This window comes from Physeter macrocephalus, chromosome 4 (genome assembly GCF_002837175.3).
Source record: "Physeter macrocephalus isolate SW-GA chromosome 4, ASM283717v5, whole genome shotgun sequence".
NCBI lineage: Eukaryota > Metazoa > Chordata > Mammalia > Artiodactyla > Physeteridae > Physeter > Physeter macrocephalus.
In genome coordinates, this window is record NC_041217.1 from 34444677 (window position 1) to 34462985 (window position 18309).

The 18309-nt window shown below is 34.0% G+C and overlaps 1 protein-coding gene across 7 annotated transcripts in view; it reads right to left on the minus strand.

Annotated features, from left to right (window-relative positions):
* Nucleotides 1-6462: 6462 nt before the first annotated feature.
* RCOR3 (REST corepressor 3) overlaps nt 6463-18309 on the minus strand; it is a 50705-nt gene continuing 38858 nt past the window's right edge. For 2 of the 7 annotated variants that reach the window (XM_024133807.3, XM_028488479.2), the window contains 2 exons: nt 9634-9875; nt 6463-9174 (listed from right to left, as the gene is read on the minus strand). In XM_024133807.3, the coding sequence (XP_023989575.1) occupies nt 8830-9174; nt 9634-9875 (587 nt within the window). In that variant the 3' untranslated portion in view covers nt 6463-8829. Of the gene's footprint in view, nt 9175-9633; nt 9876-10107; nt 10241-12859; nt 13067-18309 lie in introns of those variants that run through there. The other 5 variants (XM_024133809.3, XM_028488478.2, XM_024133811.3 and 2 more) reach the window with 3 other exon arrangements.

Genomic DNA, 18309 nt, shown 5'->3' on the forward strand with positions numbered 1-18309 from the left:
CATACATTTTCTTTCTCTTTAGGTAGACCTAGGAATAAATTACTGGGTTGTGTTGTACATGTACATTTAATCTGTTGGAGATTGCCAAACAGCTTTGCAAAGTGGCTTATCACTGTAGCATATTACATTTCTACCAGCTATATGAGAGTGTTCCAGTTTCTTCACATCCTTGACAATGGTTGATATCGTCAGTCTTTTTAATATTAGCCATTCTAGTGGGTGTTATACACACCTTGCTGTGGCTTTACTTTGCATTTCCCTTATGATTAATGATGTGACATCTTTCCATGTGCTCATTTGCCATTTGCATATCCTCTTTGACAAATGTCTTCAAATCTGCCTATTTTTTTTTGTTCTCTTTTTATTGACTTGTAAGAGTTATTATTTAGTTCTAAGAGTTCATATACATTCTGGCTTTGAAAAGATCTTTTAAAATCTTGATGAAATCCAATTTATTAATTTTTTTCTATTATAGATCATGCTAATGGTTACATTGTTTCTCCTATATTTTCTTCTAAAACTTTATAGTTTTAGATCATACATCTTGGCCTATAATCCGTTACATGTTAATTTTTGTGGGCGGTGTGAATTATTTTTTTTGACATCTTTATTGGAGTATAATTGCTTTACAATGGTGTATTAGTTTCTGCTTTATAACAAAGTGAATCAGTTATACATATGCATATATCACCATATCTCCTCCCTCTTGCGTCTCCCTCCCACTCTCCCTATCCCACCCCTCTATGTGGTCACAAAGCACCGAGCTGATCTCCCTGTGCTATGCGGCTGCTTTCCACTAGCTATCTATTTTACATTTGGTGGTGTATATATGTCCATGTGGGGGGTGTGAATTAAAGATCATCCTTTTTTTTTTTTTTCCCACAGATATTCTATCCTTTCTGCCATTGAATTACCCTGGCACTGTCATGGAAAATCAATTGACCATATATTGTGAGTGTATTTCTGGACTCTATTCTGTTCCATTGATCTATGTGTCCATCCTTACACTGATATCACGCTGTCTTCATTACTGCAACTTTATAACAAGTATGGAAATCACTTAGTGTAAGTCACTCAATTTTTGTTCTTCTTTTTCAAAATTGTTTTGGTTAATCTAAGTTCCGGGTTGGCACTTGTTTTTGTAAATAAAGTTTTATTGACATATAGCCATGCCTGTTCATTATGTATTTTCTATGACTGTTTTTGAACTACATTGGTAGAGATGAATAGTTGCAACAGGGACTGTGGAGACTGAAAAGCCTAAAATACTTACTGTCTTGGCCATTTAGAGAAAAAATTTCCTGGCTCCTGGCCTAGGTCCTTGCAATACCATATAAATTTTGGAATTAGCTTGTCAATTTGTACAAAACAAGGCTAAGATTTTGATAGGGATTGGGTTTAATATGTAAAGCAATTTGAGGTGAATTACCATCTTAACAATATTGTCTTCCAATTCATGAATATGGTATGTCCCCCCATTTATTTAGGTCTTCTTTAATTTGTCTCAGCAGTATTTTATGTATTTCAGTGAACAGCTCTTTCACATTTTTGTTAAAATATATTGTTAAATATTTTATTCTTTTTGATACTACTGTGAGTAAAATTGTTTTCTTGATTCTATTTTCAGACCATTCATTGCTAGTATATAAAAATACAACTGATTTTATATTGATCTTGTATCCTGTGACCTTCTTGAACTCATTATTCTATAAGTGTTTGGAGGTTTATTAGTATTTTTTACATGCAAGATCATGTCATCTACAAATAAAGACAATTTTTGTTCTGGCTTTCACATCTGTAAGCCTTTATTTTTCTTGCCGTATTGAATTGGCTAGAACCACCAGTAAAAGGTTGACTAGAAGTGATGAGAACAGGTATCCTTAGCTTGGTTCCAATCCTAGGGGAAAGCACTCAGTTAAGTGTAATATTACTTATAGGCTTCTTGTGGATGTTTTTTATCAGGTTGAGAAAGTTCCCTTATATTTCTAGTTTTTTGAGAGTTTTTATCAGGAATAGGTGTTGGATTTTGTCAAATGTCTTTTCTGTGTCTATTGTTATGATCATTTTCCTTTTCCCTTTATTTTATTAATATGATGTATTGCAATGATTCTCAACTGAGGGGTTTGCTCCCTGAGGGACATTTGGTAATGGCTGGAGATAGTTTTGATAAACTGCAGGTGGGGGAGAGGATGCTACTGGCATCTGGTGGATAAAGGCTGAGGATTCTGCTATACATCTTACAATGCACAACAAAGAATTATCTAGCCAAAAATGTCAATAGTGCTGAGGTTGTGGAACTCTGGTATATTACATTAATTGATTTCTTTTGTTAAACCAAACTTGCCTTCCTGGGATAAACACCACTGGGTTATGTTCTGCAGTCCTTTTACTGCTGAATTTTATTTGTTAATATCTGTTAAGGATTTTTGCATCTCTGTTCATTAGTCTGAAGTTTCTTTTTTTTTCTTTTTTTTGTCTTTATCTGTCTTCAAATCAGAGTAATAATGCTCTTATAGAATGAATAGGGAAGTGTTCCTTCCTCCTGTATTTTCTGAGTTCATGTAGGCTTGGCGTTATTTCTTAAAGGGTTTGATAGAATTCACCAATAAAACTATGTGGGCCAAGACTTTTTTATGTGTGAAGACTTTAAAAAAAAAATTATTTATTTAATTTATTTATTTTTGGCTGTGTTGGGTCTTCATTGCTGCACGCAGGCTTTCTCTAGTTGTGGCGAGCAGGGGCTACTCTTTGTTGCGGTGCGTGGGCTTCTCATTGTGGTTGCTTCTCTGGTTGCGGAGCACGGGCTCTAGGCAAGCGGGCTTCAGTAGTTGTGGCTCGCGGGCTCTAGAGCGCAGGCTCAGTAGTTGTGGCGCACGGGCTTAGTTGCTCCGCAGCACGTGGGATCTTCCTGGACCAGAGCTCGAACCCATGTACCCTGCATTGGCAGGTGGATTCTTAACCACTGCACCACCAGGGAAGCCCCTATGTGTGAAGACTTTTAATCACAAATTCAATTTCTTTACTTGATTCAGATTTTCTATTCTTTTTGAGACAGTTGTGGTAAGAATTTGTCCATTTTAAAACATTTACAAATTTGTTGACGTAAAGTGTTCATAAGGTTCCTTTACAAATACTTTTAATTTCTGTAGGTTATGTAGTGATGATCCACCTTCCAGTCTAGATTTTGATGATTTGCGCAATTTTTTTCTTGATCTAACAAATTTTCTAACTAATGAATTTTCTATTTTGTTGATCTTTTCAAGAAGCAACTACTGGTTTCGGGGATTTTTCTCTATTGTTTTCATGATATCTATTTCATTTATTTTAATTATGATTTTATTTCCTCTCTTGTGTTTAAGTTATATTTACTCTTTTCTTTCTATTTTTTAAAGAAGAAAGCTTAGATGATTGATTTTATCTTCCTATATAATATAAACGTTTAAAGCTATCAACTTCCTTCTAGGCACAACTTTGCTACAGCCATTGATTTTTTATGTACTGTTTTTACTTATATTCAGTTCAAGATATTTTCTAATTTCTCTTGTAACTTATTTTCTGACCCATAACTTACTTAGAAATGAGTTGTTTAATTTCCAAATATTTGAGAATTTTCCACATTTCTGTTGCTGATTTCTGGTTCCATTGTACTTAGAGAACATATTCTGGGTAACTGAACACTTTTCCATTTATTAAAACTTGCTTATGGCACAGAATATGGTCTATTCTTGGAAATATTTCATGTGCACATGAAATGAATGTTTACTCTGCTGTTGTTGGGTGGAATGATCTATAAATTTCAATTAGGTAAAAGTGGTTGATAGTGTTGTTCAGATCTTCTATATTCTTACTCATTTTGGGTTTTCATGTTCTATCAACTATTAAGAGATGGGTATTTAAGTCACTGACTTTAATGGCAGATTTGCCTATTTCTTCTTGCAGTTCTATCAGGGATCCTCTTGATGAATTGGCACCTTTATCATTATGCAGTGAACATCTCTATCTTTGACAACATTCCTTGCTTTGAAATCTTTGTCTGACATTAATACAGTCACTCCAACTTTCTTTTAATTGTGAAGATGGTATATATTTGTTCATTGTATTCGTTTCTATTGCTGCATAACAAATTACCCCCAAACTTAGCAGCTCAAAACAACACTCTTTAATTCACAGTTTCTGTGGTGTTAAGAAATCTGGACACAGCTTAGCTGAGTTCTCTGTCTCAAGGTCTCTCATAGTCTGCAATCAAGGTGTTGTCTGAGCTCTAGTCATCTCAAGGCCCAACTGGGGAAGGATCCACTTCCAAGCATACGTGGTTGTTGGCAGGGTTCAGGTCCTGGCAGGTTGTTATTCTGAGGGCCTAAGTTTTCTGCTGGCTGTTGGCAGGGTGCTTGACTCAGATCCTTGCCACATGGGCCTCTCCAACATGGCAGCTTGCTTCATCAAAGCATGCAAGCAGAGAAATCTACTAACAAGACAGAAGTCCCAGTCTTTTAGCCTAACCACAGAAGTGACATTTCATCACCTTTGCTGTATTCTATTGGTCAGAAGCAAGTCCCTAAGTCCAGCCCGCACACAATGGCATGAATACCAGGAAGCAGGAATCCTTGGAGGCTGCTCTGTATCTGCCTTGAATTTGAGGTTATTATGGGATCCTTTTGAAAATGTCAGTGTTTTCCTGCTCTTTTGCCTTCGCGGAGTTGGAGCTTCTTTAACTCTATGAGGTTTTTGTCATAAATCTGTCTCTATCTGCTGGTGGCATCTTCTCTGGCTTTCCAGCACTGCTAAGCATTATTTCCATTTTTGTATTTCTTGTAATTTCACCAAACTTTGGGGTGGGAAGAAAAATAAATAAACTGAGGCACAGGGAAGTGAAGTAACTTTTCAGTGGAGTTGGAAGAGTCACCATGGTACAGGGAGAACTTTTTATATATAAGTGACAAGCCCCTCAACAATTCTGATTGTTTGCAAATTCCCTTTTGGAAAGGGCACAGCATGCGAACAAAAATGGTCTTGGGAATAAAGGCCTTTTGAAGCCAAATCCTGCCAATTATGAAAGCTGCTCTGGGCAGTAAGCTAGATAGATACCTCAAGAGACAGACACCTTGTGTTGTGGTATTATTCAGGATCTTCTTAGTTACCGGTAATTGTACCTTATATATTTAAATAAAATTAAATTAAATAGAATAAAAATTTAACCTTTCTTAAAATAATCCAGAAAAAAAAGATAATTCGATAAAGCATTCTGGAAGATTACCCTTCATGCCATTTACAGTGTGAAGACTGCTCCTAGATCTCTCCACTTCACTTTCCCAGCATCTTTTTCTGAGACTGCTCACCCAAATTCCAGCTTTACGACTGTAAAGTTTAAGTCACCACAATGCAAAGAAAGATCCATTCCTTATCAATAGCCTACTTTAAATCTGGTAAAGACAATTTGCAAACATCTCAATCCAACATTAATTTGTGGTCTTCATTGTTTCTCCCTTAAGTGTTCTTCTGATAACAGAAGAAGGGAAGATAACACCACATGGCCTCTTAGACACAGTCACACATTTAGGAACATTCCTCTTAATGTTTTACTCCCAAACTCCATTGTTACTAAAATTTATTGTTCCAGAACATTCCTTCACTAAGGCAGTTAATCAAGATTTAAGTTGGGAGGAGTTACATGTGACCTATTTTTTTTCCTAAGAGAGGGCAGTTAAGGTACCCCCACAAATGCATCAAAAAGTGAGGTACTTTCTTGTAGACATTTTATAATATAGCATGGTTTCTCAAACTTGGTTCTTGGATTCTTTCTGTATTCACTTACTCTGTAATCTTATGAATGATATATCTATAATGAATGTCCAAATTAAAAAACTAATACACATTTTCTTGTTTCCTATTATCAGAATGTATTCATCATTTATTTCGGGAAAGCACAAAAAGAGAGATCCTCCTTTGAGTTCTAAGTCAGATTATTATTTTTGAGGAGACCCTGACACCCCAGTGTTAAGTGATCAGCAGTTATTAATATCCATGGATAATATTCTTTTGATAGCAGGAAGAAACATTAAAATAATACAACATATTTAATAACTAAACTTGGTACTTTAACCAAAGTATTTGCAACATTCTTAGTATAGCTGAAAATCATGACTGCCAGGTTTTTTTGGCTTGTTCTCTACATCTATTCCTAAAAAGAATGTAGGCCTATATTAAGACAGAATTTGACGTTCTTTCACCTTTATTTTACATTATATTTTACTCACTTTATCATAAGATTATTAAGAAAAAGTTTTGATCATAACCTACTTTTACCTCCATCGTATTACACTGGAATTAAATCATATAGAAAAAATTTTTTTATTAATATCACCAGATGTATCAACAGCGTGATTTTTAGTTACGTAATGAAAAAAATACTTGGGTGTAGATTTTTTTTTTAAGTGATAAACTTGAAATTAATGAAATGGTCATTAAAAGATTTTCAGGTTTTGCTTTTTTTTCTTTTTATAAAAATCAGTATTTAGGATTTCACAGTGAAGAGGTCCTAAATTTCTCATACAACATGAAATTATATAAAAATAGAAGACATACACATCTTTAACTCTTTAATCCTTTGATTAAGCAGCAAGCATATCACTCTTCCAGGCCAAACACTGCTTAAACATAAAAGAAAAATAATGACGTGCAAAATATTTACAAAATATGCAAAGCACACAATAAAGACATCTCACTATATACATGTGTCATATTACTAATGAAGCTAAGATTTTTCTACTGTGTGCTCTAGTGTACGTAAATCAAATTACAGCACATCCCTCAGATACAGCACCTTTGCCCATGGTTGGGATAGAACGGATTTTAAATGAATCACAATATACTTAACAGCTGGACAGATGCTGGTGCTGACCAACTTGACTCACATATCCCACACACTGTATACTGAAGGTCTACTGACAAGAGACAAGACAATAGAAGCTGTATAGTATGCACATATGCAAGACAATCTAAATACTTTAAAAGAATGCTTTAGATATTTTCCTTTAAGATATATAACTGTCCCCATGGCTATTAAAGTAAAAATAAGTATAAATTCTTGAATATTAGGAATTTTAAATCATAAGATGATCCAATGAGAGAGAAAGAACACATCCTGGAAAAAGTTTTAGATTATGCCAGAACTTAAGGTCCTTATGGAAAGAAGTGGTCTAAACTTCAAAATTAAAACTAATCAATGGTTTTAAGTCAATAGCTCTTTAACACTTTAGAGCCAAAGGTAGGGACTACCCAATATTTGGGGAATATACGACATCTCAAAGTTTAAACTAGGGCCTTTGATGTTGACCATTTCGTGAAATAGTTCTAAATGTGAGAATGTGAATGTGCAAACATTTAGCTTAAGTTCCACTAGTATAGCAACCTAAGAGATCTGTCCCTTTGCACAGGTCATGATTCCAATGTGAAATCATTGTATCAAAAATATTAGTAATACATTGTTGAAATACTATCACTTGTAAAATATTCTTTGTAGGTGCTTAATGATTATGTGTTGAATTAAGAAGACTTGAAATTTTTTGTTTCTTTATAAAAGGGGTCTCAGCATTTTAAGTTAACAGCACAATTGTGACAATATACTGATACATCTTTGGATAACACAGAACAACTTCTTAAATTTATTTTATGAAATAATGTCGATGATTTAACCCTAAACCAAACCCAGAAGTACAGGTCAGCTGCAAGGAATACACAAATGTATCCAAACAGTACAATAGAGATTTATCGAGAAAACATCCTTTATATTAAATACAGACCATATTAATAAGTCTGACGGCAATTTAAAGTTCAGAACCTAAACACAAAAAGGGTACTGTAAATAAATGCTTCCATAACCACTATCTCCACATAACTGACAAAATACAATTCTCTTCTAAAGTCCCCAATGTAGGCAACTACTAGTTAAAAGCAGATAGCATTTAGAAAGATTAAAAAAAAAAATCAAAATTAACTCAATTTTCAAGGAACTTAAAGACACTGTACTTTAACAGATTAAATCCTCATTTATATGTAAAATTATTATTCCGATCCTCTTACTACTGCAAGATGGCAAGTCAATGACCTTTAAGCAAGGACTCCGCACTAGGACCCTAAACTGTGTGTTAAAGAGTTAGCAGGTTCAGTACATTCTTTGTGGGTTCATATAATTGCTTTGCAATTGATTAAATTGCTTTCTTTTAAAGGAATATATTTAAATTCCTTTAGAAAAAAAAAGCAAGAGTTTTTGAAAAAAGGGATATGCAGCTATAATTTCTTAAATATGCATTAAATGAACATATGTCAAAATCTGAAATGCAGGCTATCTATTCTTGCACTCCTAACATAGGAAAATGTTAAAAATTAAATTAAAGAAAAAAGAGAAAAAGTCAAACATCCTTAACTTATGAAACTTAAGGAGTTTTCACAATTCCTAAGTCAATATTCCTGTACTAAGAGCCTTGACTATGAAGAGGCAGGAATATAAAGATTCTCAATAAAATAAATACAGTAAAAACAAAACAAAAACCCTCGGTATATAGAATACTTAATCTCTTTTCCTTTAATGAGATCATGTCGCTGAATGTATACTCTAGAAAGGAGGCTAACTGTAGGCTTTCGGTTGTATAACATTTCAGTTGCGTGAACTAAAAAATTTCTTAGGCATCTACTTATGCTAGCCCACTGCCACAGAACTAGTTCGCAGCCTCAGTATCTAGGAAGGATTATTCTTTCTTCTTTCGCATCAGTCAGATGAGCACTGGTATAATGATGGGGTGAAAAGTTACTGCAGCTCTGTCCAATTTACTCTTAGTGCAGTGAGGACTGTGAATCTGTCTGAATTCCGATAAGTGATGGTGGCTGCTGACCACCAACTGTGGACAACACTGGTCTTGGGTTTAGACGGGGTGGCATAGAATTAGCAGGGCGAATGAGAGGTGGTGGAGGCTGATTTAAAGTTGGCCGGGGCTGGATGAACCGAGCCTGCTGCTGGAGTGGAGGAGGCTGCCGGTGAAGAGCAGGGGCAGCAGGCAGTGTTGGACGAAGAAGTGGTGGAGGCTGGTTCAGAGTGGCAATGGGGGCTGCTGGTGTTGGAGTGGATGATGGGGCAGGAGGTGATGGACCCAGAGTCCGAGGAGCCTGTGGGGTCTGTGCCTAGAGGTGAAGAAACAAAAATACACGTATGAGATGACAGTTCCTAATGAACTTAATACAATATAGTTTGGGCTGTCACAGGAAAAACAAAACAAAACAAAAACATAACACCAGTGTTTTTTGGAAGCACAAGCTTCTTTTATTTTAAACAAAACAAAACAAAAAACCAAAAACCGAAAAAGCAATGAAGCTACCAAACAGGCATCTTTATTAGTAAACAGCTTAACACTGGAAATAAAAATAAGACTATGAAAGAACAATACACTCTCCATTCTTCTAGGATCAGAACTTAGCATGTCATTATGACTTAAGAGTCACGAGAGATGCACCACTGAGTAAGTGTATTGTCAACCTTTCATGCTCATTTAGCTAGTCCTCTGACAAATTAACCTTACAGAACACCACACAAAATGGTGATTCCTCAACTCATATTAGCTCAAATTCCATACACAAACACACCTCCTCTTCTTCATCAGTGCTCTTCCCTGATGGCACATTAGAAGCACTTTTTGTCTCCTCCCCTAAAGTAGAAGCATCACCATTAGAAGCCTGGGTTCCTTGTTCTGCTTCCCACTCCTGCAATACCTCCTCTAAGTTAAACCGACGCCTGTAGTTTACAAAGAAGTTCTTCACTTGGCCAACAGTCTTGTTGCCAATTACATCTGCAATAGCTTGAAAATCTTTACCATATTTGCGGACACCTGGAAGGCAAAGTAAATAATACACCTGTGAAGGATCAATAAGGAGAGCTGTGTGTACTATACATCATGCACACACACAAGATACCAGCAATGAAAATCCTTTCTGATAAACTCTGCTCATTTCTCAATTCTGAGATAGAGGCTAAGATATCAGGGTCACAGATGAAAACTATCAATTATGTCATTTCATCGAGCCAGCCACTTGCCTTCAACTGAACAATCAGAAACTTACCATTTTTTACATACTCAGTTATTTTCTCCAATCCTCTCTTGAACTCTCAAATACAGTCCATTTATTGTAAAGCATTGAATTCTTTGTTCCATCCTCAATTCCACATTCATTTATTTCCCTAGTAGCCAGTCACCTAAATTTGAGCAACACCGTTTGTAAACAAAACTGGATGGGAATGAACCATCTCTTTTATCCCCTCAATGGACTGAGTGAGTAGTCTTAGGGTTCCCCCATTAAGAAAAGCATTGTAATTTTGGTCTTAACACCAACTTCAACATAATTACTTGCCTATCTTACCAGGTACCAATGAAGAGAAATGAGATAAGAATTTAAACATAAAAAGCAGGAGAATCATCACAATCTGATGGACAAAAAAAGGGGAAACTATTTTTCAGAGTTTGTTGGATTTTAACTCATCTAACAGTTCTAAGGACTGTATATATGAAGGATTCTTAGATATGCTCTGTAGCCTAAAGAATTAGGGTACAATAGTGACTACTTGTAGATACTTGTGCTTATCATCACTACCTTAAATTTAAGAAGGATTGTACATTCAGTTATTAAAAAACCTAACTTCCATAAAATTATGGAAATTTTATTAAATGAAGGATAATATTTGATTTATGAACTTGAGACAGTCAATTATGCTACAGAGTTTAAAGTGAGTTTATATACTCAGATGGACAATAGTTTGCTCTTATGGGAATTCTAAAAGAAATTCACTGACTCATTCTAGAAAGAGATGCACTTAGCTCAAAATATAAAAGCTGTCAAAATTTTTATTTTACAATTTGATAACTGCTTTTTAAAATACCAGAAAACAGTAACTCATTAATTAGAGATGAGAAAGGAGAAAAAAAATATTGATGTCTATGATATTAAAGTCTGTAGTTTAACCTAAGCAGACAGAAATACAGGAATTTAGATAAACTTAACATGTATACAATCACACATAAGAGAATAATATAAGGACATATTAATACCCCAGTAGAAATGCTAGACATATTCTTACTGATAGCTATTTGGGTGATACACTTATTACCTAAAGCACCAGCATGATATAACTACTGTTTTTAAATTCTGTGCTTATATTTTATTGAAAACTTGGGAGTAAGTATCTCTTGCTACATTCAACTTGCTAGGCTTGACTCTATGGGGAGTTCCTTTCTCTTAGAGCATTTTGGGTAGGAGGCCTGACATTATTAAGCTATAACCATATCCCATTGTTAATACAGTTTTGGGTTTATAAACTATGCTCATTTGCTCTGTTCTCAAAGGGAAAGACATATGCATGACAACAAAGTAATAATGGTACTTAAACATTGCTTATAATATTTTATTTTATATTCATTTACAGTATAAATGAATTTATATTCTCTTAAATCCATCAGCTGATTTCCAGTTTGAACTTTAAATTCTAATGGTGACTAGGTTCCACCAAGGGTTTATCTGGCAATAAGAACCCAAGGTCATTTCATATGAAGAATTACTGCTGCATACTCAAGTACTTCTCCACTACTTGTACTTTGGAAAACAGCAACTCGAGATGACTGCACTGAAAAACAAATACTAATTGGAAATCACACACAGTGTTCTACCAGTGTACTAATTTTCATAATGGATATTTAATTTACATTCTAGAAATGTCCAATGCTACTGAATACGTGAGTTTAGAAATGAAAACCTTAAATAAAACTAGGATTAGATCTGCTATATTCTTAGCAAGAAGTCACATTAAGAGTAACTCTTGACTCCAAGTCTGACAATATTACAGCCCTCCGAACACCCATTTGTTTAGCAAAATATACTCTAAAACCTACCACTAAGCTGTCCCCAAGTCTAACTCCACTATATAACTGTCCCGTCTTCTTCTGACTCTATTTTTTTTTTTTTTTGGTCTTCCACTTTATTTTCTCTTGCTTGATGGACTTGGCCTTGTCACTAATATTGTTGCATTTCCAGAACTGCATGCACCCAAACCAAAACTACTTCCTATAAGAACTTTGGTTTACCCAGACACTTTGGATTTTCTTCAGGTCATCTAGGTTCTGAGTCACCTAGGTAAGTTTATCATTAACTTGTGTATGCTAGTCTCATATCAACTACTTTGCAAAGTCTTAAGGCTCAGACCACACTGTAGACTTCTGTAGTCTGGCTAAGGATCTCAATCATGTCCTGAGAATAAGTGGGTCCAGATATTAATGTCTTTAACCTGCAGGATGGCTGAGCCGGGTCTGGAAGAGCTAGAGCTCCTTGGCAGTCTCCTCTGGACAAACAACAGCCTTATCTGTCTGCCTCAGTGTGTTATGAAAATTTTCATAATTTTCTCTGTGTGCCATGATGTGAAAAAGGTTGGAAAGTACTATCCTATGGAATACAAAGTACCACGAGCATTACTACAACACAGAGTACAGAGGAAGTGCTCAGGAAATACGACTGATTTTTCTTCTCCATAGGGCTTCATTCTATTATTCTTTCCAAGCTACAAGAGTCACATATGGCTGACTTCTTTATCACTTTCACATTCCCAGTGACGTTGCACATTTTGGCTAGAAGGTGTAATTCTTAAGCTCTGTACTATGGCTGATAACTAGTCAAACTCTAGTGAAACACCAACTGAAGACTTAATGGGACTGACTCCTTCCAATGAATCCCCAGCTGGGCTTCTGGAGGTCAGCCTAGCAAGGGAGCAGTACTGCGCAACCATCTTTAACAACCTATGATATCAGAGCTACTTTGTTACAACTCGTACCTGGGGAAAGGGTGGTCCATTCTTTTTCCACAGTTTATAAAAAACGAGGTCCATCATATTTCATATTATATCCCTCATAATTGGTGCTAGAATGACTTAGGAAGTTCTTACTACAAAACTTGAAATTTCTCCTTCATTTTCATCATTAAATACTGCAGGTATGATAATTTTGCTATGCTTTAAAAAATGTTCACCTTGATAAAAATTCTAGGCACAAAAAACACATAAAATGGGAATGCTAATATTAATGACCTTGAAAACACAAATTTGTATTCTAATGAAGAATCAACTTCTCATGGATTTCTTCAATAAACAGATTTTTATGGTCTGAATTATATCCCATATCACAGGCTGAATCAATAAAGTAATACTGTGAGACAATAAGATAGCACAACTATTCCTAATTAGTAACTCTATTTCCTTAAGTGAAATACTATCTCTATCACTTTTGATTGACAATTCACTAAAGGTATCAAAAAGTAAACAAATCATCTAATCACTCATTATCTCATTATGAAATAACAAATAAATGTAGAATACTTTTTAAATCTCTCTAAAACAAAACAACAACAAAAAAGATTAAATCTCTCTCACTCCTCCTGAAGATATAAAAGGCTTAGGTCCACTTGAACCACGGTTTTAAATTAAATTTGTGACCTTTAGGGCAAGAGGTCAGTTTTCAAAGGTGAGTGGGAAAAAACTTGAGAGAACCTGGAAGAGGGAAATTCAATATTTCCCGGGGAGAGGAAAAAATTGTTTTCAGTAAAATTTCTAAATTTCATTTCAAAGTTACAGTGAAACAACATGGCTTCTACACTGGCAGATGAAACCGTATAATCTTTATAATATATACTTTTAAAGTTTTGTTTGGGAATTAACATAAAAATATAACTCATTAGGATATTGTGTTATCATTATTTTATTTTCCAACCAGTGTTCTATATTATCCAACCAAAAAACAATTCGTATTTTTAGAGCTTTGGGTAGTAAAATAGTAAGTTCAGGAGCATTTGTAATATGGTGTTTCCCAACTCTGGACATGGTATTTAGACGTTTTTTTACTTTGACAGAAAGGATATCATAAATCTGCTTTCAGTATGTTTAAAGTGTTATTTTTAAAATCTTATTTTGGACTACAAAAAAAAAACCCAAAGCCAACACTACAGTGACAAGTTACTTCTAGATATAGGTAATGAAAATTTGGGGGACATTTTTTTCCTGCTTCTTGCACAAATGTCTTAAAGTGAGCATGTACTTAGTATAATTGGGAAATATTAATTTTTCAAAAATCTATTTTTGAAGTAAGAACACAGTGACATCTAGAAACTCCAGGGATATGGTTCTTTCCTATCAATAAGAGGTTAATTTTAAACTCAAACCATTCAGAAACATGCATTTCTTTTCACCTCCTGTAAATCTTGTCAAGAATTCCTAGCAAAGAAGGTAAAAAAGATATCAACAGCAGTGGGACAGTGATTGGTGCATCTGGGCGATGGCTAAAAGTCAAAATCATATATTCTCTTTCCAAGGTCTAGCCTTTCTCTTCTGAAGCTTCCCGTCTTCCTGCTACAAGTTAAATTCCATCCCAAAAATGCTGGGAATTTTGAATCATTATCTGAAGCAAGTGCATCAGAGGGTTGACAATTATACTTTTGGGCCTCCATTCTTGTGATATCAGTTATAACAGAAGAAACTCTCTAATGCAAACAGATAACTTTTAGATGGAAAAGTATGAATCTATCTCCACCTCCTTTTGATCATTCATGTACTGAGGATCATGTAAAGATCGTTACAATCCTTACGCCTTAATCAATAGCCAAATCTCTTTTTCCCCCCTACTTTAGGGACCATTCTAGCTTTTTTAAAAGTAGGAGATAAAATTAGAAAGAAGACAATTTCTAGACCTGCAACTTCATTGCTCCTAAAAAGGAATGAATGTATAAACTATAGGGAGAGAAGGAAAAATTTAACTCTAAGCATAACTCACTTGAACACAGTTCTGTCATTTCCTGTTTTATATGAGAAGGCAAGCAATATAAAAAAAAAAAAACTAAAAATTAAAGTTGATACCTTGATAAAATTAGACAAATTTTTTGTTATTTATCCTAATATAGCACAAATATTGTAGTTGGGAAGCATATTTTTTTGTTTGTTTTTGTTTTTGAGTTTTTTACCACTAATGACTATGAAATGAATACATTTAACAGGAGACATAAAATAAAAATGTCAAACATTGTATACCATGCTTCTTCTCCTATACACTTTAAAGAGCAGATGTTTTGCACTATCATTTAAATGTATTGTTACTTTTTGAAAACAGATAATACTTGTTCCATTTTACATGAAAAAAAATACACCTAGAATCTAATTCTTTTCTTAATTCTTGCTTAATAAGGAATGTTTATCATATGAATATCAAGATTGATTTTAGGATAATTTCTAAAAGCACCATAGATTAGAAAAAAATATTTATATATACGACATAAGCTACAAACAGGGGTATTTCACCATTAACACAAATACGTGAAGACTATAACTGGTCTTACTGTTAACTAATTTGTTATAATAGAAAATTTAGATATTCAAAGCTGAAACAGATTACAGAAATTGTAGAAACACCATTCTTGGTAAGTATTTTAAGAGGATTAAATTAAATTAAAGCAGCATTTATAATATCCCACTTGGGGACTCTCGAAGAATGCTATTGAAGTTATAACATAGTTAGAACTAAAATCAGCATAATAAAGTGATAGATTACACAAGTAAAAGAAGACATTCCTATCTGGTCTGAGCATGACTTTCCCCTCTTCCAAATAAGGGAGAAAGAAGGGGAAATGGCTTATTTATTTATTTAAATATTTGTTGTTAAAATAATATTTATTTACAATTTAAATGGCTAGTACTTAGTTAACAACAATATGAGCAGATGGAAGTGGGAAATATATATTTAAGCCCTAGGAAATGATCTTAATATACTTATTTGGTTTTCAGAATTACAACAAAAAGTTTAATAGTAGAGTTATAAATCTCACTAGTTGACACTAGAGTCAACATTTCTCTCTCTAGGTCACTGTAATGGTCAACTACAAGCAAGATAAAATAAAGCATTTAACAAATGAATGTCAAATCAGAATCTATATGTAAAATGTCTTCAATAGAAAGTTCTATATAAATTAAAACATGTTAATATCAAAACATAAATGATTTGAAACTGAAGTGGCCAGAAGAATAATATCATATAAAGGCTTATCATAAATAAAGATTAAAAAGAAGAAGAAAAAACCAAAAACAATTACCTGCTAAGATAAGTACTTGCGGATTACACATGTTAAAATAAAAAGTGCAATTATGTACCTTAACCACACTGAGACTCAGGTACAGGTGATATTACTATACGATTATACTGTTTATAAGACACACTTTTGAGTATTATATAAATACATGGGCACATGAAGCAAAGATGGCACTTTTTAATTCTCCCTAAAATAACTATTTTGGACACAAATAGCTTAGCTTTGTTTTATTTTATATAACAAAAACAAACAAAAAAAACCCAAAACAAAACAAAAAAACCCTAAAAACTCAAAGTGAAAATAAAAATTTCCCACACAGAGTCAAAATAAATATTTAAATAAAAACAAAGATATTAACATACTAAGAGAGTGCTTTCAAAATCCTACAAACATGAATCTTTCCATACAAATTGCTCCATTAGTGTAATTTATTTAAGGATTACTTTTTAAACGTGCATAAAAATATGACACTGAATATCCCTCAGGAGAGAGGAAATGTTTATTTCTATAAATACTCCATTCTTGTAATATTTATAAGGACATAATGTCCACATATATAGCTCAACTCCATATGTAAATCTTTCCATTGTCCTTCTCTTGAATGCAGCTTTTCATAATATCCAACCCAGCCATAAGATTCAGTGGATCCTACCACTTAAAGGAGTACTGTAGAACAATATCAAATCCTGATTCTGTACACATAGAGAAAGATTAACCCAGACTTCCTAGCCGATTCCCTTAAGAAAACCCTTTCACTGGGATAATTTCATATATGAAGAGTACAGGATTAGTACTAACCTTTAAGCAATGAAATACTGGAAGACGGGGTTAAATTCTATAGGCTACTCTGATGAAGGGAAACAGGCTTTACATCAGTCAAACCAATGCCTACCTACTCAAATAACTATGTCAGAGCCATAAGACATAGTTCTAAATAAATATGAGACAGCCATTGAAAATACTAATTTTTTAATCAAAAATTTAAATTGTCAGTTTTTAGTTTTAAAACAGCTATTACTGAACATTATAAACTAATTAAACTTTGTTCTGACTCATTCAGAAACTTAATTCTACAATTACAGATGTGCTCAATGCACATCCAGCACCCTGCCTCCATCGAATCAAGTATTTCTATTTATGAAATGACTGTATACCAAAGGGAAGGCTGACATTATCCTGTTGGCACCCTCCTGTGACATTTTCAAATCACACTGGGTGAGTAATTCTTACTCTAATTCAAACTACAGAGTCATCTATTAATCAATCTTTAACTACATTATTCTCATATCCGAATGATACTTGCACAACATTTCTGAGTTAAATATTTTCTCTATGTTTGAATACTTGGAACTATTTTTAAAGATATACGTTTCACTGGGGCCCAACTCTCTTACAGTAGTTAACCTAGACAAAAAAGCTATTAGTACTCAATACAGAGGGCTCAGCCAGGAAGAAACAAATTGTGAACCAAACTTAAATCACACAATCAGTCCTGCAGATAGTTCATCTTGAAAGGGAAAAAAAATCTACAACACTGAATTAAAACATACAATATGCCCTTCTTTAAGTAATTCAAATACAAGAAAATTCAAGTTTATAGTGCTTCCAATTTGCCCATGGGTATTCATATTACAAAAAGTTTTCTGCCATACAATTCAACAAAGCATTCTTATAAATAGTGCATTTAAAATTGTATGTGTGTATATATATATATATATATATATATATATATCTTAAATTTCTCTCTTGTATAAATAGATATATTTAAAGTCAGGTTTTGAAGCATTCAGTGGCATATCTCTTAAGTAAGTTACGGTACACTGAAAGTAAAGCATATCATTAATATTTTCAGTACCTGACATTTATCAAATACAGAGTAATCAGGGAAACCAGAAACATAAATTAGTTTATGCTTTAAATAATGAGTTATTGACTGATACAGTAAGAATGAACCCAACTGCAGGAATACTGAAGCAGAGGCACAGAGAGACCATGACTTGTTCAAGCTTGTCATCACCATCATTTATTTAGTGCTGAGAATGCATTACATGCTGTTCAGGACCCAAAATGCACACAGGCTCAGTATGTCACATCCACAAGTACAAAACAGAATTCATGGTCACCAGGACTTTGTGGTGAACACAAGACCCCTTTCTT